This window comes from Pristis pectinata, chromosome 2 (genome assembly GCF_009764475.1).
Source record: "Pristis pectinata isolate sPriPec2 chromosome 2, sPriPec2.1.pri, whole genome shotgun sequence".
Lineage (NCBI taxonomy): Eukaryota > Metazoa > Chordata > Chondrichthyes > Rhinopristiformes > Pristidae > Pristis > Pristis pectinata.
In genome coordinates this window covers 33,326,350-33,349,884 of record NC_067406.1, presented here as the reverse complement: position 1 = coordinate 33,349,884, position 23,535 = coordinate 33,326,350, and the positions used below count along the sequence as shown (strand labels likewise).

The window sequence follows — 23,535 nt, the reverse complement described above, 5'->3', positions numbered from 1 at the left end:
TGCCATTTCTTTGTTTCCCGTTACTGCTTCTCCAGTGTCATTTTCCAGCGGTCCGATGTCCACTCTTGCCTCTCTTTAATCCTTTATATATCTGAAAAAACATTTGGTATCTTTTTTTATATTATTAGCTGGATAGGCAGCCCTTAAAGAGAATGTGTATTTTGGTTGGAGAAGGTGTTCGCAGGTGCTTGCAGAGTGAGCTGACCTGGAGATCATGAAGAATGGTGAAATATAGAAAAGCATGGGCTCTGCTGATTTCAGCATCGCACTGGTGGCCTTGATAGCAAAATATTAATGGGAATATTTTTAAGTAATTCTGGTGATCTAGTGTAATTGTTAGCATTTTGTATTTTTTAATTCATTTTGAATAGTTTTCAAATGTTTCAGAACAGTAGAATTCCAAGACATGGAAGAACATTGACAAAGGCAGTGGCAGGGACAAAGTGAATAAATATGATCTAAACATGGATCAGAAAGAAAAGTAAAAAGTTAAGTAAAAGATTTGTGAAATTTTTCAAGAGAATGAAGAGTGTGGTTGTAAAGAGCAGATTAAAAGATGAGTGTTGACAGGACATAGCCTGAAATACAAAATATAATGGTCAAATTGATTTCCCAATAAAATGCTATCAAGAGAGCAGTCGAGGATAATGTCCAAACAAGTTGGGTTCATCTGAACTAAATGAGGATAAACAGGAGTTTCTGGACATGTTAAATAAATTGCTACCTATAGTTTTTTCAACTGATGGGAATGGTAACAGTACAGCATCTGTTATTAAAGGCATATTTAATCCTATCCAACCTCTGGGAACCAGGCAGTTGAAATTGACGTGATTTCATCACTAACATCCCACTTGATCTTTCTTGATCCTAAGCCAGATTTAGGAGCAGCTGAAAAAGTAGTAGTATTTAAGTTTGGCTTTGTTACCCCATTGGGTTCCGACAGCTCTTTTTAACCTAACTTGATTTTAATGGAGCCAAATTTTATTGGACTTGAGTGCAACCAAAGCCAAAATCGTTATAAGTGTTTAATAATAGCAACCAAAGAAAAAAAATTACCCTGCCCCACACACCCCTGGCCACTGTCCCCACCCTACCTCATATCTAATATCTGTCTATAATATTAACTCTGTTTTTCTCTCTCCACAGACACTTTTCGATATGCTGGACATTTCCAGCATTCTTCTTTAGGTGTCAAGTTTCAACAACTGTGTCCTGTGTTTCACAGATTTACGTGACCATTTGCTTGTTTTCACTTGCTCTCTATAACTTCCCTCATTAACACTATATTCTGCATTCTGTTATTTCTTTTCCCTTGCAGTGATGTGATGAAATGATCTGTATGGATGGCATGCAAAACAAAGTCTTTCACTGTACCTCGATATGTATGACAATAATAACCAATTTACCAATTTAAACAAGTGTCTCTGTAAAGATAGGAATCACCAGGGCCTGGCCTCTTCCTTTCAAAGATACTCCATTTTTTCTGATCCATCCCTCCCTGAGCTTCTCTGCAACTTAAAACTAATTTGTTTTTTTTTACACTTTTCCAGTTCTGATAAAGGATCTTTCACCTGAATGATTAACTCCCTTCTCGCAGATGCTGCTTGACCTGCTGAGTGTTTCTAGCATTTTCTGTTTTTATTTATAATAATTGGTTGCTGATTTGATTGGTTACCTAACAAACATATGTTGATTGGAAAAGGGCAAAGGCACAAGGAGATTCTATAAAGACCATTTCACAGTATTTTACTGTGCATGTACTGCCCTTAACATATGCATTACATATAGAACTTCGAATATTACAGCACAGCACAGGCCCTTTGGGGCACAATATTTAACCTACTCTAAAATCAATCTAACCATTCCCTTCCACTTACCCCTCCATTTTTCTATCTTCCATGTGCCTAAGAGTCTCTTAACTGTCCCTAATGTATCTGCCTCTACCAGCACCCCAGCAGTGCGTTCCAGCACTCTCTGTGTAAAAAACTTACCTCTCTTATCGCCCCTGTACTTTCCTCCAATCACCTTAAAATTATGCCCCCTCGTGTTAGCCACTTCCGCCCTGGGTAAATGTCTCTGGTTGTCCACTCAATCTATGCCTCATCATCTTGTACACTCAGGTCACCTCTCATCCTCCTTCTCTCCAAACAGAAAAGCCCTAGCTCGCACAACCTATCCTCATAAGACATGCTCTCCAATCCAGGCAGCATCCTGGTAAATCTCCTTTGCACCCTCTCTAAAGCTTCCACATCCTTCCTATAGTGAGGCGCAACCAGAACTGAACACAATACTCCAAGTGTGGTCTAACCAGGGTTTTATAGAGCTGCAACATTACCTCGCAGCTCTTGAACTCAATCCCCCGACTAATGAAGGCTAACGTGCCACACACCTTCTTAACAACCCTATCAACTTGCGTGGCAACTTTGAAGGATCTATGGACTTGGACCCCAAAATCCCTCTGTTCCTCCACGCTGCTAAGAATTCTGCCATTAACCATGTACTCTGCCTTCAAATTCGACCTTCCAAAGTGAATCACTTTACACTTTTCTGGGTGAATTCCATCTGCCACTTCTCAGCCCAGCTCTGCATCCTATCAATGTGCTGTTGTAACCTGCAACAACCTTCCACACTATCCACAACACCATCAACTTTCATGTCATCTGCAAACTTAAGAACCCACCCCTCCACTTCCTTATCCAAGTCATTTATAAAAATCACAAAGAGCAGGGGTCCCAGAACAGAACCCTGTGGAACACCACTGGTCACTGACATCCAGGCAGAATATGCTCCATCTACAACCACCCTCTGCCTTCTCTAAGCAAGCCAATTCTGAATCCACGCAGCCAAGTTTCCCTGGATCCCATGCCTCCTGACCTTCTGCGTCTTCTGTAAATCCCAAGGTTATTTAAAAGCTTACAGAGAAAGAAATAAGGAAAAATTTCAAGCTACAGAAAGTTTTCAAAATGTAAATTTTCTCATTTACCACTCATGGTATTATTTTGCATTCTGAGATATCCCAGCCTTAATCCTGATGGGATCTAGTAATCATTTAATGATTTTTTAAAATGTTTCTATTTCACATACCACACGGACAACATTTTTGTCTGACTGCACATGCTTTTATAATAACATTTTCTCAATATCCCTTTGCTTAAATCTTTCAGGTTGTGTATAATGGTGATCCATATGCTGAACACAACACTACCGCATATATTATCTATGAGCAAGGTGTTGAAGTAGGATGCTGGGGCTTGTGCATTAATGCAATTTTCTCAGCATTATACTCATGTAAGTCTTAGAAGTTGAATCCTTCAATATCTGTTTTGCTTGCTAAGTGCCTATTTTTTCAATAATGTTAAAGATTTATGAGTCTTTCATCTCAAATGCAAACCCTTACTTAAATATCAAGTTAGAAGTTTTAACAGACAATAAAAATATTGTTGTGATTATAAACATCAGGCTTAATGTGATGAACATTTCTGACCCTTTCATTCATCATTAATTGGTAATTTATATTATCAACTGCTTAATAATCAATGAGTACATACAATTTTTAATCAAAGCAAATCTAACATAATTTTTGTTTTTGTGTGATTTTAATTATTTCATCTTGTGGACTCTGCATCCTTCATATCTAAACTGCATTATTTACATCATATTTTCTCTGCTTTCACAATTCTTCCAAGAAGATAGGTTTTCTTTCATGGTTGCTACCCACACCACCATTGATAGGGTTCCTATAATCAGATAAGCGCTTGAAGAGGCAATATTACACCACATGGTTCATTTGCTCAGTACCCTGGCAAAAAATATCTGTAGGCAGACAATAACGTAGATTTCCCCAGTACTTAATTATTGAAAATCTATCTCAAGTTGCTGGATAGCAAGATTCAGTAGGGTTGATTGAAGAATGTCATCATCTGCAAAAACAGACCAAACAAAAGAAAGACTAGAAATTGGATTTTATCCTGCTTTGATACCATAAAGTGCTGTGTTTTTTTACTAATGTCAGATTGGATCTCCCACAGACAAAAAAAGTTAAATTGGCCAAAGAGGCATTTAAAACAGCATTAGATTTGTTTACAGCAAGATTAAAATGGGACCTGCATGGTTCCTAATGGGACCACATGGCATTTGGTTCTGCTACAAACACTGTTGCGCATCAATGATGGAAGAGCATCAGCCCTGAAAGGCACACTTCCGTAGCAGCCAGACAAAAGCAATACACCCTATGGTTGCCATGGAGGAGAGAGGGCTGCAAGGGAAAGGAAAAGAGACATACGTTTCACACAGTCTTACTCAATACCTTCATCTCTATTTGGGAAAAACAGGGAAGGATGAGAGGAGGCTATCCACATGGGAGCAGGTGCGAGATGCTCATAAATGCAGTCTCTGTCCCTGACAAATAGAATAAAGGAGCCATTGAGTCCCAAGTCACTTCAAGCATAATTCCTATGTGCAATGTGTAGATTTGCTTACTGATAATATTTCAGTTATTACTGCAGCCTCATTGATTTGATCAACAGTAAATACTGTCATTACTATCTGTGCACAAGCAACACCCAAAAGATGTATCTGCTGCAACTTACAACTGTCCTCTATTTTGTCTCTGCAGAGTTTTGGGAGAGGCCACTTGTTTCCCCCTCTTCTGCAGAGGAGGGTGTAGAGAGGGAAGGTTGGGCAGAGCAGGAGGGGTCATTGGAGGGAGAGAACGGGGAGGGAGAATGGTGATTGTGATGAAGAGCACAATGGACGAAATTGGAGCTAGAAGACTATGACCTCTACTCTGGAGGTCACACAATCTTCTTTGTTGTAATCAATAATAATTCTGACACACAGCGTTTATATGGAGGCACAAACAACATCTAGTGACTCCACCCCAGGTACTTTCTACTGCCCCCGCCATAGGTGCAACATCTGCCCCTACACCACCTCCATCCAGGGACCCAAACAGTCCTTTCAGGTGAGATAGAGATTCACCTGCATCTCCCTTAATATCATCTACTGCATTTAGTGCTCCAAGTGTGGCCTCCACTACATTGGTGAGACCAAACGCAGACTTGGTGACTGTTTTGCAGAACACCTGAGCTCTGTCTGTAACCACGAGCTGCATCTCCCCGTTGCCAGTCACTTCAACTCCCCCTCCCACACTATCACTGATATGTCAGTCCTCAGCCTCCTCCACTGCCAGGAGAATTCCAAGCGCAAACTGGAGGAACAGCACCTCATTTTCCATCTTGGAATCTTGCAGCCTAATGACATGAACATTGAATTCTCCCATATTAAGTCATCTCCACACCTCTTCTCCACACTGCCCCCACAACCATGCTTCTTCTTTTCTTCCCTTTCCTAGCCTCCCTCTCTTTTTCTGGCCCCCTCTTTTTTCCTCTCCTTACCTTTGACCCATCCCCCAGTGGATCTGCTCTCCCCTCCTTCCCCACACCTGCCTATCACTATCTCTTACCTGCATCTACCTATCACCACCTTGTGCCCAGCCTACCTCCCCTCTTTTGTCCACCTATCACTGCTCTGCTTTTCCCTCCTATATATTGGGCTTCCCCTTTTCCTATCTTCAGACCTGAAGAAGGGTCCTGACCTGAAACGTTGACTGCCTTCTTTCCTCCAGGGATCCTGCCTGGCCTGCTGAGTTCTTCCAGCATCATCGTGTTTTTCATCTAGATTCCAGCATCTGTAGTCCTTTGTTTCTCTAGTACATGTAGGCTGATTGCACTCCTGCAGGAGCAGAGCTATGTCATGTGGGAACTGAGATCTCTTGTTCAGGAGCAGTGATGTGCTACGAAGCACCCCCTCACACACACACTCGCCATCTCTCTTCTTCCTGGGCAGAGTCCTGCACAGATTACACAGAGAGATAACTTCAAGGTGAAGTGTGAAGACAGGAGGGCCCAGACATTTAGGGTCTGTCAGCCGAGGTAACCTCTGGGTCCAGAGGTCAAAACAATGGTTGTGTAGTCTCGGTGCCAGAAAACTGTCATGCCATTGTCTAACCAGTACTCTGGGATGTTGTTGGTGTACAAGTTTTGGGACATTGATGCCTTCTTTCAAAAGGACACCAAGTTACCTCTCACGATGAATTCGTATACTCACTTGCACCTACAGCCAGCTATCCCAGATGCTCCTTCATGGCCCTGGACAACAGTCTAAGGCCTGCTCATCTATGGCAAAGGCTTCTTATGGGTCATAAAGGATATTGGTGAAGATTTCAATACGATCACCTTTCCTTCTTCTAAACTCCAGTATGTTTAACCTTTTCTCATAGGATAATCCCTCTATACCTAGGATCCTCTTAGCGATTCTTCTCTAAACTGCCTATAATGAAATAATATCTGTTCTTAAATTGGGGGACTAAAATTGTTCACAGTAATCTAGAAGCAGATTTACTATTGCCTTGCACATGTGCAATAAGACTTCTATAGTTTTACACTCCAAACCCCTTAAGGTAGGGGCCAACATTCAATTAGCCCCATTACCCACTGCACTTACGTGCAAGCTTCCTGTGTTTCATGCATAAGGACCCACAAATACCTTTGCACTGCAACTTTCTGTATTTTATCTCTATTTAAATAATACTCTGTTCTTTTATTTTTGCCCCCAAATTAAAAACCTCACATTTTCCCATATCATACTCCATTTGTCAACTTTTTGCCCATTCTCTTAAATGATCAATATCTCCCCGTAAACTGTTTATATCTTGCTCGCAATTCACCTTTCAACCTCTTTTTGAGTTATCTGCAAACTTGGCTGCTGTATATTCACTTCCTTCTTCCAGATCATTAATATACATCGTAAACATTTGCCATCTCAGTACTGATCTCTGTGGTAGCCCAGTGGTCATAGGTTACCAACCTGAAAATGATGCTTATCCCCACTTGCTATCTGTAGGCCAGCCCTCTATCCATGGCAATATATTGCATCCAACAGCGCAGGCTCTTATAATATAACTTAACCCTTTGTGAGGAACCTTGTTGAATATCTTTTGGAAGTCCAAATATAATAGATCTACAAATCTACTACTGAGATTGTGAAGGGATTTCAAGGTGAAAATAAGATTCTTCCAGGGTATTTATTTGGAAACGCACCATAGAAACATTGGTTAAAGATGGGCTAACTTTTCTCCAGTGGCACTCCGGTGGTATTGTATCTGCCTCACAGCTCCAATGACTGGGGTTCGATTCTGACCTCCACTGCTATCAGTGTGTAATTTGCATGTTCTCCCATGTGGGTTTACTCCCGCATCACAAAGGTGTCCTGGTTGGTTGTTCAATTGACTACTATAAATTAATCCAAGTGTAGGTGGCTGGTGTGAGGATCAGGGGTTATTCATGGATATGTGTTTTGAATTGGTTACTAGGAAGTAAGCAGAGGAATAGAATTGATCTGACAGCTGGTGTTGACTCAATGACCTCCTATATCATAAGGATATATGAATAAAATATAATGAATAAAATTTTCATTATCTTAGAATGGATAACCAGTTGAGCTTGGTGAGAAGAAACTTTGCCACTTGTATCATATGGTATTTGACATGATATAACTTAGCAGAAGTGAGGCTTTGGAAAAATGTGTCTAGAGTGAGAAGGGACTGTCGTTTCCACTTCAGCTCTGCCACCTTCTAGTGGACTGGTTAAGAATTATTCCAATTATGGTAAATTGCACAGCAGAATTTATGTATCATTGTCTGCTGCTTCAGTATTTCTGGATAAAGAAGTACTGTACAAGAATCACACATTCATCAAGCTGAAATAGCCTCTCAAGTTCAGTTACAAAATTGGTAGAATTATAAATTGCAGTGAAGTGGACTGATACTAGATTAGAGTTAATGGTTATAATACATTGTTGATCGGAGCACTCACCAGCCTCTCCTATGTTTAGTACTATTCCTTGGAACTGAAACAAGCTTTTGCCAGAATGATTAACAGTTCAGTCTTTTTAAAGTGCTTGGAAGCAAAAATGTTCTCACCCAGGTAGAATATTACATGCAAAATGCATGATCCAAAGATTCACAGAGTTACCTACATAAGCTTATAACATAATTATGAATTCAACTCCATATAATTCCCACACATGGAGAAAAAAATTAACTCCACTCATTTTTCAATCCAATTGTCTTTTTTAAAATAATAAGTTATTCCTGAATTTAGGTTCCATAAATTGATGGCCTTTTGTATTTGGAATTTCTTGATGTTACTTCAAAATTTAACTAATCTAATTTAACCTTGTTCTATTGATGTTACTGTAATCTGTTAAACAATTTTCTATCAAGATTAAGAAGTTCAAGTCTCTCTATGTTTCCTTCATAGCTTAACACTATGCCTAAGGTATTAGCTGGCTTTCTGCACTGTCCTAGAATAGAAATCTCATTCTTACAACATTGTGATCAGAGCACTGAAAATATTGGTCTCAGCTTCTGGAAATACTCAGTAGGTCAGACACCATCTATAGAGAGAGATCAATAATTTTTCAACGACCTTTCAGTTTCTTGCTTTACTCTGAAGTGCACCCCACTATTTTAGCCAAGGAGTTCAAGGTTCCTTTGGCAACGTTGATGGCCACATTGCAGAGGATGCGTGTGTTCAGAGTTGATCTTTGGTCGTTCTTGGTCTCGCCCTCAGCTATTTCAACAACATTCATGAAGTATTTATCACATATTTATTTTCTTCCAGCATGTGGAACTTTAATTGAGCATCTATAAAGTTCATAAGGAGATGTATAGATTTATAGTTATACAGCATGGAAACATGCCCTTCAGCTCATCTCATCCATGCCAATCAAGATACCTATCTACACAAATCCCATTTGCCTGTGTTTGGCCTCTAAACCTTTCCTATCTATGTACCTGTCCAAATGTCTTTTAAATGTTGTAATTGTAACCATCTCTACTACCTCCTCTGGCAGCTCATTCCATGTACCCAACATCATCTGTGTGAAAAACCTGCCCCTCAGATCCCCTTTAAATCTTTCTCCTCTCAGCTTAAATCTATGCCCTCTAGTTTCAGACTCCCCTACCCTGAGAAAAAGACTGTGACTACCTACCCTATTTATGCCTTCCATAAGTTTATAAACCACAATAAGGACACACTTCAGCCTCCTTCATTCCAGGGAAAACAGTCCCAGGTTATCCAATCTCTCCTTATAACTCAAACCTTCGAGTCCAGGCAACATTCTTGTGAATCTTTTCACCCTCATCTGCCATTATTATAGGGTGGCAGGATGGTGTTGCTGGTTGAACTGCTGCAACACAGTTCCAATGACTTGGGTTCAATTCTGACCTCTGGTACTGTTTGTGTGGAGTTTGCATGTCCTCCTTATGCCCCAGTGTGTTTCCTCTGAGTGCTCCGGTTTCCTTCTAAATCCCAAAGATTTTAGAGTTGGTAAGTTAAGTGGCACTGTAAATGGTCCCTAATGTGTAGGTGAGCGGAGGGGCGATTGATGGCAATATACAGAGAATACAATTGGATTAGGGTAGGATTAAAGTGAGTGGCTGCTCATGGTTGGCACAGACTCATGATGCTGAAGAGCCAGTTTCCATGCTGTATGACCCTATAATTTACATATCTTGTCCAATTTTTTCTGTCATTTTCAACCCACCTCTCTGATTTCCCCTCCCAACTTAGTCTTACCTGCAAATTTGATACATTACTTCATCTTCTTGGATGAATTTTGTCAAAAATCTTCGGGTGATCCAGCAACATTCTTCGACAGAACAAAGATCCAGTACATTTATAAAGTACTTTTAGGCTCTCAAGATGTTCTAATGTACTTCACAAGCAATGAAATACTCATCAAGTGCAGTCAATGTTGTAATATAAGCATATTTGTTTACAAATGAAGCCCCACAATTAAGTAAATAATTAATGTTGGTGGTGTTGGTTGAAGATTACTTGTTGAACAAAGCAAATCCCCTGTTCACCAAATAGAGCCATACTACATGGAAAAGGCCTTTCAGCCCACTGAGTCTGTACTGACCACTAAGCACCCATTTACACTAATCCCATTTTTCTCTCCACTTTTCGGTCAACTACATGCAGATTCTACCACACATACTTGGGACAATCTATAGTGACCAATTAGCCTTCCAACCCGTATGTCTTTGGGATGTGGCAGGAAACTGGAGAACCTGGAGGAAATTCACATGGCCACAGGGAGAATATGCAAGATCTACATAGACAGCATCCAAGATCAGGATTGAACTGGGTCACTGGAGCTGTGAGGCAGAGGCTCCATGAGCTGGAGGCCACTGTGAGGCCCTTTAAAAGGCCTCAGTAGATATTTTATCTTCACTTGGGTAATAGTCGGGTCCTTGGTTCAAAATGTCATTTGAAGCTTGGCATATCCGACCTACATTTTATCTACAATAGTACAAAAGTTGTCTTGGAGTATTTACATAGTCTCTGAGTTGGGGCCCATGACTTCTGAGCTCTGGGCAATACTGAATTGTTCAAAGGAGGTTGATCAAGGAGAATGTTCCCTTCTGATTCTGTGTTATTTTTATAATATTATTTTGGAAGTCTTTGTTTATTTATGAAAATTGAACCTTTAGTTTTCATTTAGTGTAAAATTAATGCATCTGAAGTCAGGTGTGTCTATTTTCTTATTGAATAAGGTCATCCTGATTCCAAATTTCAACATAATTTTTGTCAGTGATGACCAAGGCTTGTCTCTAATCTCACCATTCTGAGATAAAGATAAGCATAATTTAATTCTGATGACTTATGAATTTTATATTCATTTGGTGTGTCCAGGACTAGCATCTCATTTACGTTAAAATCCTTGATTCTTGAAAATAAAGTTCTGAATTCAGCCAAATGTACAGGCATAATGCTACAACAGAGCTAGCACCACAGCAGGAAATCCACACCAATCAATGTAAACTTACAACCATGTCAGACTAGGTTTGAGTTTGATGTTACAAGTGATATGTTCCTTTAAATTATTCCTGACTTTGGAATTGTTATATCTAAATAGCTGGAGTTATATTCTATTATTGCTTTAATCACATTACATATTGTCCTACTGGTAATTCTTGCTGTGATGGAGTGCTTGTTTTGGCTACATCATTAGAAGTATTTAAGGTGGAGGTAAGTAAATATTTGAAAGATCAGGGAATTGAGCGCTATGGGGAACTGGCACTGAAGAGGAGTTGAGGCCAGCATAGATTAGTAAGGCCTTCAACAAGGTTCCACATGGGAGACTAGTCCAAAAGGTTAGGGCCATGGGATCCAGGACAAGTTAGTAAGTTGGATCCAAAATTGGCTTGGCAATAGGAGACAGTTTTGTGATTGTATGCCTGTGACTCGTGGTGTTCCACAGGAATCAGTGCTGGGGCTCTTGCTGTTTGTAATATACGTGAATGATTTGGATGTGGATGTAGGAAGCATGATCAGTAAGTTTTCAGATGACAGAAAGATTCATAGAGTTGACAGAATGGAGAGTAGGCTTATGCTGATGTTGATGTGTTGGTGAAATTGGTTGAAAAATGTCAGATGGAGTTTAATCCTGATAAATGTGAGGTGATGCATTCTGGAAGTACCAATAAAGCCAGGACATACACCAGGAATGATAAGGTCCTAGGGAGCATTGACAAAGAAAGCAATCTTGGCTTGCAAGTTCAAAGATCCTTGAAGGTGGCAGCATGTGTAGATAATGCAGTTAAGAAGGCATATGGAATACTTGACTGCATTAGTCGGGGCATTGAATGTAAGAGATTATGCTCCAGCTTTATAAAACATGGGTCAGACCTCATCTGGAGTACATGCATGCAGTTCTGGTCACACTGTAGGAAAAATGCAATAGCGCTGTAGAGGGTGCAGGGAAGATTCACCAGGATGTTGCCTGGGATGGAGCAGTTCAGTTATGAGAAGAGACTGGAGACGGTAGGCCTGTTTTCCCTGGAGAGGAGGAAGTTAAGAGGGGACATAATTGGGGTATATAAAATTATGATAGGGTAGACTGCAGGAAACTGTTCCCCTTATCAGAGGTGAATAAAGCTAGAGGGTGCAGATTTAGAGTTAGTGGGTAAGAGATTTAGAGGGGATCTGAGCGGGACCTTTTTCTCCCAGAGAGTGGTGGAAGCGAAGTCACTGACAGTGTTTAAGACATGTCTAGATAAATATTTAAATTGCCTGTACATACGGACTATGGGCCAAGTGCTAGAAGATGGGACTAATACAGATAGGAGCCCACTGGTCAGTGTGGACATGGTGGGCTGAATGGCTTGTTTCTATGCTGTATGACTCTATGACTCTATTAGCCAAGAGCATATTGAATACTGGGGCAGGCTTGAGAGACCTGGTGGCCTACTCCTGCTCTTATTTTTTTGTGTTCCTGTATGTATACTTGGACAATTAACCCACCAAGTAATTCTCAGAAACAACAGTAACCTTCTTTCAGTCATTTTTGCAACTACTGCTTGGGAAAAAGGTTGCTGATATTTTGTTAGAGAGAAACCATATATATTTTTATTATCACTGGGACTTGGCAAAGAAAAGACACTGAACAACTCTTTCCAAGATTGACTTAAGAAAGATCAATATTCAGTGGGGAAGGTATGAATTTTGAATCTGATATCTGCTGCAGTGAATCTTTACATAATAGCCAGTAAGGTATCTCAATTAGCAACAGTAGTGTGGTCACAAACCTTGATTGATATCAAATTTACGTAATAATGTACACGCAAGGTGGCTGAAACAATGTTACCATATCCAGACTTGTTTAAATTCAGTTATGTTGGCTTAGGGCAGAATCTATTTTCTGTTGTTGGGGTCTTTTCCTCCAAAAAATGGCAATAATCCTTCAACTGACTTTATGCACATTATCAATCCCAGAGAATTTTTGGGCCAGATCCCAATGGCTAAAGAATGGAACTGCCAGCCATTAGCAATACCTCTAGAACTCATGTGCATGGGCTTTCCAATGTAGAAGTCCAGACTTAATGACCAATGCAGCATTGCCAGATTTGTTAGTATATTTTGCTGCTAGATTACACATAAAGTCCACTAGCAAAAACCAGTCTTGCTGAATTATCCAGCATTTATGCTGGGGAATTGTCTCTCAGGATCTAAGACTCCATTAGTTTCAATGCTGATTGTAGGATGCAAATACAGAGAAAAAGGTAAGTTCCTTTATTTAACTATTTCAATATAATGTATTTAAATAATTGTGTGTTTCTGTGAGGGATGATAGTATTTTAAATTATTTTTGAAGTAATTCTTTACAGAATTTTTTATAGTTTTTAGATGTACTGTATCTGAATGGCAGAGACATTTAACCCTTGTTAAATTAGTGCTGTTATTGGCAACAGTAATCTAGAGACAGCTGACAAAGGGCAGGGCTTTCTCACTCTGCCGTCTAAGACTACATTTGGAGTGTTTGGTGCCTTGGGTTGGTGCAATTGGCCCTCTCCATCTGGACTAGTCAAGTACAGGTATGGAGTGACTGCAAGTTGTAATGCCAGGCGGAGAGAAGACTAACATATTCTGACCCTGACGGTTGCTACAACACAGAAGGAGCCTTGAAGACCATTGAGCCTTTGGTAGCTCTTTGTAGATCCCTGCTCTCTCACTCTTTCCCCATCGCACTGCAAATTTTCACCTTCACTAATCCATTCAGTTCCTTTTAAAACCCACAATTGAATCTGTATCCACCTGACTTTCAGGCAATGCATTCCATAGCACAGGAGTTCAAGAAAGATTCTGAGTTTAAAAATTAAAATGCAAGGGGAAAGGTGTGTCAGAATCAGAATCAGATTTACTATCACTGACATATGTCGTGAAGTTTGTTGCTTTGCAGCAGCAGTACAGTGCAAGACACAAATACGTAAAAATTACTATAAGTTACAAAAATAAATAAATAGGGCAAAAGAGGAATAATGAGGTAGTGTTCATGGGATCATGGACTGTTCAAAAATCTGATGGACTGGAAGAAACTGTTCCTGAAATGTTGAGTGTGTGTCTTCAGGCTCCTGTACCTCCTCCCCGATGGTAGTAACGTGAAGTGGGCATGTCCCATGTGCTGAGGGTCCTTAATGATGGATGATGCCTTTTTGAGACACTGATACTTGAAGATGTCCTCAATGGCAGGGAGGGTTGCGCCTGTGATGGAGCTGGCTGAGTCTGCAACCCTCTGTAGCCTCTTTTGATAATGCTATTATTTCTAAGTACTTCATGTGCTTTAAATGCCAAAAGCATTTAAGAGCAATTAAAATCCTAGATTGTTTTGACAAATGGCAAAGCTTCACCCCTTAGGTTTTGTCAAAGCCTGTCAGTGATGTTCCAACGGTGGGGTCTCTGCACTGTGCCATCTGAGACCAAATTACTACCTCCCAGCCTAACTCAGGAATATAGAGGGCCAGTGAGATTGGGGCTCTTGCATCAGGACCAGGCAAGTGCATGGACTGTGGGTAACGTCTCTGGGCAGCAGGATAGCTCCAACTCAATCCAGTCCATTGAAATGCCAGACTTGTCAATTTGGTCATCATTTTAAGTATGGCATATAATTAGGTCTCAAATTTCTGATGAATTCTAACAGAGTATCATAACAAAATTATAACTATGTTTCATTTCCATGAGGTTAACTGTCAGTTATATTTTTTAATACTTTCTGCAATTATTTCCGATCGTTGGCATTTGCAGTATTGTGTCATGCAGTGGCTGTGAAAATGTTAATTGTTTTTTGCTCTTCCAGATATACAGAAGATCATTTTGCCTGTAACTGGATTAAAAGGATTGTATTTTTTGGGATATGTTCTGTTTGGCATTGGAACTGGATTGATTGCCCTCTTTCCTAATGTTCTCTCTACCCTGGTCCTTTGTTCAATATTTGGAGCAATGTCAAGTACACTTTATACTGTTCCCTTTAACTTGATATCTGAGTACCACAGAATGGAAAAGGTAAGAACTGAAATGTAAAAGAAAGAGTAGACCTTGTATTGAATCAGAATTATCTTGTTTTCTTCTGGGAACTTGACTTGAATCTACTTTGGGCCAAGTGGAATACATCATGTTCTCCCTGTCACAAATCCTGACAATTTAGAAGGTTTCAATTTATCTGCAGGTAACTTAAGATAAAAAGCATATCTTAATTTATTATGAATTAACCTTGCTGTGGTATAATACTTTAATGAAATGGGAATATAAGCTTTGCTTCAGCATGTGTGTCCTTTTGAACCTGAGGCCAAGTCAGAGTCAAGACCCTTTGTTCCTTAGTTAAAGTATGAACATGTTAAAGTAAATAATATCTTCAAAATGGTTAATTCACCAGAACTTTTGTTCACTGGGGCAATACTTAAGTTTTTCAGATGTTCAGGAATATTTTATTTCCTAAATTTCTGCAATGTATAATTCCATAATTGAGCCAGTCAAAATGGACAAGGACATCTTTACAACTGATTGATTTTGTCCGTTTGTGCATAGGTTATGCATTCTTGAGGGGTCTATAGTCTGAAGCAGGTCTTACTGGCGGTTGCAATGAAACTTGGTACTAGCTTACTTGTATAATGAACTTTCTTGCAGTTTGGTAGCTTTCTATGAGACTTTTGCTATCAATTTCAGTCCTTTCAGCATTAGTCATCTCTTGTCCATTCCTAATTTCTCAGAGCATCACCAAAATCAAAGTTTATCACAGAATGCAACTTTTACTTCATGTCCTTAATGTGACAAAAATATTCAGGCCTCTGTTAGTTCTCCTTGCAGTAAAATATATTTTAGTAATTCAATTATTTTATCATCTTCTAAAATTCCATAGATTCTGGGATTGTTCCTTTGGACTGGAGGGCTGCAAATGTAACCCAAGATTTTAAAAAAGGAGGGTGAGAGAAATCGGGGAACTACTGACCTGTTAGCCCAATGTCCTTAGTAGTAAAAATGTTTAAATGAAAATAAGAGGGTTGAGTAGAGTAGGCTTAGATTTATGAAAGGATTTACTGAGTTCTTTGAGGATGTGACTAGTGAAGTAGATAAGGGGGAACCAGTACATGTGGTATATTTGGCTTTTGATAAGGCCACACAGAGGTGGTTGGTCAACGAGAATATAGCAGAGGGAATTGCGAGTAATATACTGACGTAGATTGAGATTCAGACAGAAAGCAAACGGTGGGAGTAAACTGATTTTTCTTATGTTGTTACGCTGTGACCAGTGGTGTGCCACAGGAATCACAGGTGACTCGAGGTGTGCCACTTGGGCCTCAGCTATTCAGTCTATACGAACAAATTGCTTGAGGGACCAGATATCACATTTCCAAGTTTGCTGATGATACTAAGCTGAGTAGGATTGTGTGTAGGGAGAAGCATGTAAAGAAGCTACAAGAGGACATGTACAAACTGAGTGAGTGGACAAGTTCAAAGTGGAAAATGTGAAGTTATCCACTTTGGTGCATAATGCTGAAAATCTGAGTATTTTTTAACTGATGTGAGACTAGGAAATGATCATAGAATGCTAGGTTTGTTGGTACACAAGTCATTTAAAGCCAGTGTACTGATGTAGCAAGCAATTAGGAAGGCAAATGGTAGGTTGCCCTTTATTACGAGAGCATTTGAGTACAGGAATAAAGATCTCGATGAGTCTGGACCTAGAGTATTGTGTACCTTTTTGACATCTGAAAAAAGAGTATACTTGCTATTGAGAGAGTGCAACAAAGGTTAATTAGACTGATTCCAGGGATTATGGATCTGCCAGAGAAGGAGAGATTGATTAGATTGGGCCTGTATTCTGAAGAGTTTAGAAGAATGAGAGGAGATCCCATTGAAACCTACAAAATTCTTAACGGACTCAACAGAATGAATGCAGGGAGGATGATTCTCCTATTTGAGGAGTATAGATCCTGGAATCATCGCCTCAGAGTAAAGGAAGGCCATTTAGGACATAACACAGAGGGTAGTGAATCTTTGGAATTCTATACCCTGGAGTACTATGGAGGTTTGGTCACTGACTTTATTCAAAACCCATAGATGCCCAGACATTAAAGAGATAAAAGGGTATGAGGTGGAGCAGGAAAATGGCATTGAGGTAGAAGGTCCACCATAATCTTGATGAATGGTACAGCAGGGTCAAAGGACCAAATGGCCTTCTCTAAACATACAGAGAAGGAGGCTATTTGGCCTATTGAGTCCATGTCAGCTTCCAGCAGAGCAATTCCATCAGTCATTGTTGCCCTTGTCTTATTCCCTTGTAGCCCTACAATTTTTTTTGCACATGCTCACCATCCTCCCCATTTGATTCTTTTGCCACTTAGCTATATTGTGGATAATTTACATTTGCCAAATAAATCACCAGCTTGTCTCTGGGCTGTTGGAGGAAACAGAGCATCTGCAGGAAACCCACACTCCTGTTTCTTATATTCTTGTGTTCTTAAAGATCATATCATTGAAACTGAAAGAAGTGATAATGTGCTCATAAAATTGTTCAGTTTTGCACATGGATGTGGTCTTTTTCTGTTTTCAGATTGAAAGGGAAAATGATGGAACGGCCTTAAATGAAAGCAGGGGTAAAGGTATCGACTGTGCCGCTCTCACCTCTATGGTGCAGTTGGCACAAATCGTAGTCGGAGCAGGAGTTGGGGCTCTGGTAAACCTGGCTGGCACCGTGAGAGTTGTAGTGATCACTTCATCTGCCATCTCCTTTTTGGGCTGTTGCTTTGTCTCATTATTTGTTCACTACGTTCACTGAGATCAACAGAAAGAAAGCAAAGTTGCGATCATTTTGTTTTCTCAATTTCATTAAACATTCTGAATTATTATCTGTGCCTCCCCTTCTGCCTTTCCCAGTGACTCCAACATTGCCTTAATTCCGGCACAGCATGATCAATGATTCCAGCTGGATCTGCTTCCTTTTCTGGGATCTTAATAGGATACTTTTTAGCTGATGTGAGCTTCACTGAGACTGTTTTAAGAAAGTAGGGGAGAAATTTCTGATCAACAAGCATACTGACCTTAAGTCTGGTGTGAAACTAAGCTATCCGGACCAAGAAGCCATTGATTTTAATTCTCAGCCTGTAATTTGTCAGTTTATCTTAGGTTGTACCAAGTAACAATACTTCACTTCATGTTGCTGATTGCTATCTGGAAAGTTCTGCTGAAAATTGTGTGGTCATGTAGCCTGTAGCAGCTACTAGAACTGATTACCTAATTGGAAGTTATCAAGAAATGAAAATCATGAAATTGTACAATTAAGATATTTATATCCTATGCAATTAAATTAATGGGTACAAAATGGGAGTCTCTAATCGCTTGGTTTCCTGATCAGTGCTCTCTGACCACATTTGTGCCAGTCCACCAGTTCCTAATTGGGAAAACAACTCAATATTGTTTAATTAACCCTGGAGGTGTGAGTGAGGCAAAGATCATTTTGTGCCTTCAGTTCTGTAGTGGAGAAAAAGTGTAAAAGATGATACCATATGAAAATCTATAACTGCATTAAGAAATGGAGTGTGGGACCTTTACAATAGTATATAGTACTTGCTTCTAAAAGATAAGAATTAATGGAGGATCTTGTCTTGCACAACTCTAATAATATTTCAAAACAAATACCAATATTCCAATTTGCAATCCTTAAAAGTGCAAATTCTGAATCAATCACCTGATATAGAAATAAATGGATTTCAGGTCCAATGCTTTATTTGTTGGACTAAAATAACAACTTACATTTATAAAAATCCACTTATGATGGGACAATCACTACTATGTCATTGAACCATATAAGAAATTATTAGGGGAAGTGACATCAACTTGGCCAAGAGATATGTTTTAAGGTTGTCCTAAAGAAGGAGAGACTGATAAGATTAAGAAATGCATTTTAGGGTCTCGGACCTATGCATCTGAAGGCACTTACTTTTTTAGGATCTGAACATAGATGATAAGGACAGCATTTATGGCCCATCCCTAAATGCCCTTCAGAGGCGATGAGCACCTTTCTGAACTGTTGCTGTCCATCTAGTGAAGCTACTACCCCTTCAATAATATGTGACAATAATATGCAACAATAATAAACCAATTACCAATTACTCCTGCAGTACTCTTGGGCAAGCAGTTCCAGTATTTAGATGTTGAAGGACCAGTAATACTTTACAAATCAAGGTGACATGTGACTTGAAGGTGAAACTGCAAGTGGTGGTCTTCCCAGGCACCACTGCCTTGTTCTTCTCAGTCATGGGGGTCTTGAGTTGAGAGGTGTTGAGTAGTCTAGGTGAGTAACTTGAGTTCATTTTGTAGTTGGTAACAAAACAGCCACCATGCACCAGTGGGGGAGGGAATGAATATTTAAGGTACCAATCAAGTGAGCTGCTTTGGTCTGATGATGTTGAGCTCCCTGGGAGCTGCTAGTGGTGACGTTTAGTTAGGTTAGAGTACTCCATCATTGCTCTTGACATGCCTTGTAGATGGTGGAAATACCTTAGGATGTCAGGAGATGAGTCCCTGGCCACAAGATGCCAACCTCTGACCTGCTCTTATAGCCAATATGGCCATCCCATTTGGCTTCTGGTCACTGGTAACCCCCAGGATGTTGACAGTGGAGAACTCAGCAATGATAATGTCAAGGATGAGTGGTTAGACCTGCTCTTCTTGAAGATGGTCATTGCCTGGCTTTTTTGTGGCACAAATGTTTCTTGCCATTTAGCAGCCCATCCCTGAATATTGTCTTTGTCTTGCAGCATTAGATAAGGAGTTACAAATGAAACATCTGTATCATTAAATGAGAAGTTGGGGAAAAAACAGAACATGGTGCAACAATCAGCTAATATCCTTATGTTTCCTTACATAACTTGCTTAACGTCCTTATATAACTTGCTTCATAATATGGCTTTATGGTCAAGGGAAGGTAATTGATGAAGCAACTGAAGTTGGTTGGACCTAGGACACTGCCCAGAGGAACTCCTGCAGTGTTGTCCCTGCGCAAGGATGATTGACCTCTAACAATCATAACCACCTTACTTTATATGAAGTGAAATGATTAAATTTGGAGACACATTAGAGTCCAGAAGAGGAGAATCATAGGACTGGAAGAAGTTATGGAGGTAGCGAGAGTAAGGCAATGAAGAAATTTGAAAACAAGGGTGAGAATTTTATAACTGAAGTGTTGTTTAAATGGGAGCCGGTGAAGGTCTGCAAGCACAGGGTTGAAAGATCAATGAAACTTGGTCCAAGATAGACTTGGGTGGCAGAGTTAGGATAATAAGTTTATAGAGAGAAGGAAAAGAGAGACCACACAGGAGTGCATTGAAACAGTGAAACCTGGGATAACGAAAGCATGGATAAGAGTTTCAGAAGAAGATGAACTAAGGCAAGATCAGAGCCAACTATAGTTAAGGCCCCCTCATATAAATGGTAATGAGCAATTCCACATTTATGGGATCAGTCAATGAATATTCTTTGAGATGTGCAACCTTGCTTTATACCTAATTTTAGGAGAGCTTCTTTGTTTGATGCAAAGTGATTTGAAATCACACTTCTGTATTTAAAAATAGATTGCAGTAGAAGTATATTTTAAAGGGAACTATCATCATCAGAATTTAACAAGCATGTTTTCAATTGTCATTCATCAGCCTGCAACACAATGTAAAAACTCACAATTTATCAGAAGATGACACATGGGCTTTTCTTTCCTTAATCTCCACTTCCAGAAATACAAGTTTGTCAAACTCTGTTTAGTGAACAAAGGATCTCTCTTGCATTAAAGCTTTTCATAGGCCTCTTGACAAATAATGACTGAAGACAACAATTGTAGGTCCTTTAATATATCTGATTACAAATACTATGTAACTGATACATAATTTGGTAGTTACGCTCTATTATTGATCTGAAAATATTATGCAACAAAAAACTAAATGTGGAGGTTCTTGTTAAATATTTATCCAGTAGGTAAGTATTTCATGAAGCAAGTTTTAATTCTCAATGATTCTTCTCCTTCTGGCTATTTCCTGTCCTCTCCTGCAAGTTGATAACCTCTTGAAGTACTGTTGCATGACATTGGTATCTCTCTCTTGACTTTGACACACTGGTTATTATTTGAAGTATAAAACATGACAGCAAGTGTCATCAGTCCATATATCATTTGCCATGCCACAGCTCAGTCCTTTCGTTCATTTTTAATAGATGAATACTTTTAACTAGAAGTTACCAGATAGAATATTGGGCAGAAGCTCAAGTCAATCATTCCTCCTCTCATCTAGGAATGTCAGGCCATTTGAAGCAACTCTGACCACTGATCATACCTGGTTTCTCTATCTGAGTCATTCAACAGTAAGCTTATTAGGTCCTTTAGAAAGATTGACTTAAAAAGTCGACTGGCTGAGATTTCAACCTGACTACTGTAATCTATTATATGCATAAATTACAAAATGGATTACTTAATCCAATCAGTATTTACTATCTATTCAAGTAAATAGCCCTTATCAGATTTTGCTTTATCCAATCTCATCTTTAATGTTGATGTCGTTTCCCTCTCTAACACTGGAAGTGAATACACACAGCTCTACATGTAAAGAACTACTTGTTATTCCTGTTCTAAATCATTTACATTTTTTTTATATTTGACTTCACGAACAGTTGAAAATCTGCTTTATCTGCAATGCCCCATCCTTTCATAATCTTAAACAATTTCAGTGTGTCGCCTTTTGACATTACATGTGAAAGCATAGTTTGTAAAGCAAGCAGTTTATAATGCTTTTATTGTGCATAAATACTTTGTACCAAAGAATTACCTGCCTCAATTAAAATAATGCTTTATCCTTTTGAATTTCGAACTGTTCTCAAATAAAGCAATCTTAACTTCCACTGCTATTAATCAATAGGTCAAGAAAAATACCTGAAATGGAGTTTTTTTAGTTCAGATATCTAATTTTAATAAGTGCATCTGGTTGCATAATAACACAAAAAGTATTTTTTGCATTCTGTCCTGGAAATTTATTATGAATAATGTGCAAAGAAAAACTGCTGCGGTGTGTACTTTTGTGATTATTAACAATTACTAGGGTGCCTATCAATAGTTGCATCCACTGTATGGATTATGGTGGATCCAGCATGCAGGTATTTTGAGGTGATGCTATATGGATAGATATTGTGATTATAATTGTTCATTTAGAATCATAAACTGTCATGGCCCAGAAATATACCACTCTGACCATTGAAACAGTATCATTTTTATCCGTGAGACTGAATGACTTAGTTTCACACTTACTTTTGACTTTGAGTGATGGGTTGTAAGTGGCTGACATTCGGTAGTCCAGTTTATACCATAGCATAAAGTCAAAAATATTGTCATTGTACTAGTTAATATTACTTTTTACATAATCCTTGTTCAAAATAACTTAAGGATTCTTCATCAGAAATTGTTTGTGATAAAGACTCACAAGTTCTAAATAGCATAGGATAAAATTGGGCTTTTTTTTGTGTCTCCTTTTTAGGCATAACCGACTCTCTTAAACTAGTGAAATGTTGCCTGTGATACCAATGCACACTTCTTAAAAGCAGTGCACTGGATGCCATATTTATAAAAAGGTCTTGCACCTGTCCACCTAATGATTGGTAGCAGCCTGCAAAAATTTACAGTACTTTTTTGATCTATCTTGTTAGATTGAACAACAGATTGCACAAACACATACTATTGTAATGTCCAACCACTTTATCACTGTGTGAATGTACATTCATTGCTCACACTCAAGTTGCTACTCTGAAAGCTGTTTTAACTCATTGTGCAATGGCTGCCCAGGAGAATGAGGTGTTCCAGTGATGTGAAGTGTCATTCCACCACAAACTAGGTGGATCAGAACATTATTCAGTATGTGACACTGATCTGTTGTGTGTGTAGCTATTTTGGAACTCCATTGTCCACATCCACTCTTAACCTTACACAGCTGAAAACACTTTCCATGGCATGCAGGAGCCTGTTCATCACCTCCCTGAATGGTACTATTTAATGAATCAGTGATTACTTGCACGCTAGTTACTGGAGTATTCTATTTCTGTGCAATTATGTTCACCAGAGATTTTAATGTCAACAAGAAGTGGCCTTGTTCATGCTGAATTACTTATTTGATGACCTAAAGGCTTGTGAGTAACCAGTGACCCAGATAGGCCTCATTTTGGCATTAAGTATGATTGGAAGAATCATTAGACGCTGCATTGAGTAAGGCAATTTACTGACAGAGAGAAAATAGGGAGAAGGCATTTAACTATGCCCTAGCCATAACTGGCACTGTCTCCTCCATTGGGCTTAAAGGGCATTGGTGTGCTCATCTCTTTTCTGTTGCCACCCATAGTTTGCCATCTTCTGCAAGTCAATGTCTTAATGAGCTTGGGGAATGTGGATGGCATGCTGTACAAACTGTGAAATTAAAGGTTTGCAACAGTGATAAGTTTGTCTCTGAGGTAAATTATGTGAATCCTGGTTAATGGAGCTTGCTGGTAAGTGAGCATGGGAGTGTGGTGAATTAAACAGAGGGTGATAATGGTGGATATGACATTTGATGACATACCCTTGACCTTGACAACTTGCTTGAGATCATTAAACCTCCTCCTCTACTGC

At 39.3% G+C, this 23,535-nt stretch overlaps 1 protein-coding gene across 1 annotated transcript in view; it reads left to right on the top strand.

Moving 5' to 3' along the window:
• slc45a2 (solute carrier family 45 member 2) overlaps positions 1-22,420 on the top strand; it is a 34,171-nt gene extending 11,751 nt beyond the window's left edge. The window contains exons 5-8 of the mRNA XM_052034138.1: positions 3,165-3,288; positions 14,704-14,909; positions 17,458-17,598; positions 22,415-22,420. Of these exons, the coding sequence (XP_051890098.1) occupies positions 3,165-3,288; positions 14,704-14,909; positions 17,458-17,598; positions 22,415-22,420 (477 nt within the window). The remainder of the gene's footprint in view (positions 1-3,164; positions 3,289-14,703; positions 14,910-17,457; positions 17,599-22,414) is intronic.
• The last annotated feature ends 1,115 nt before the right edge of the window (positions 22,421-23,535 follow it).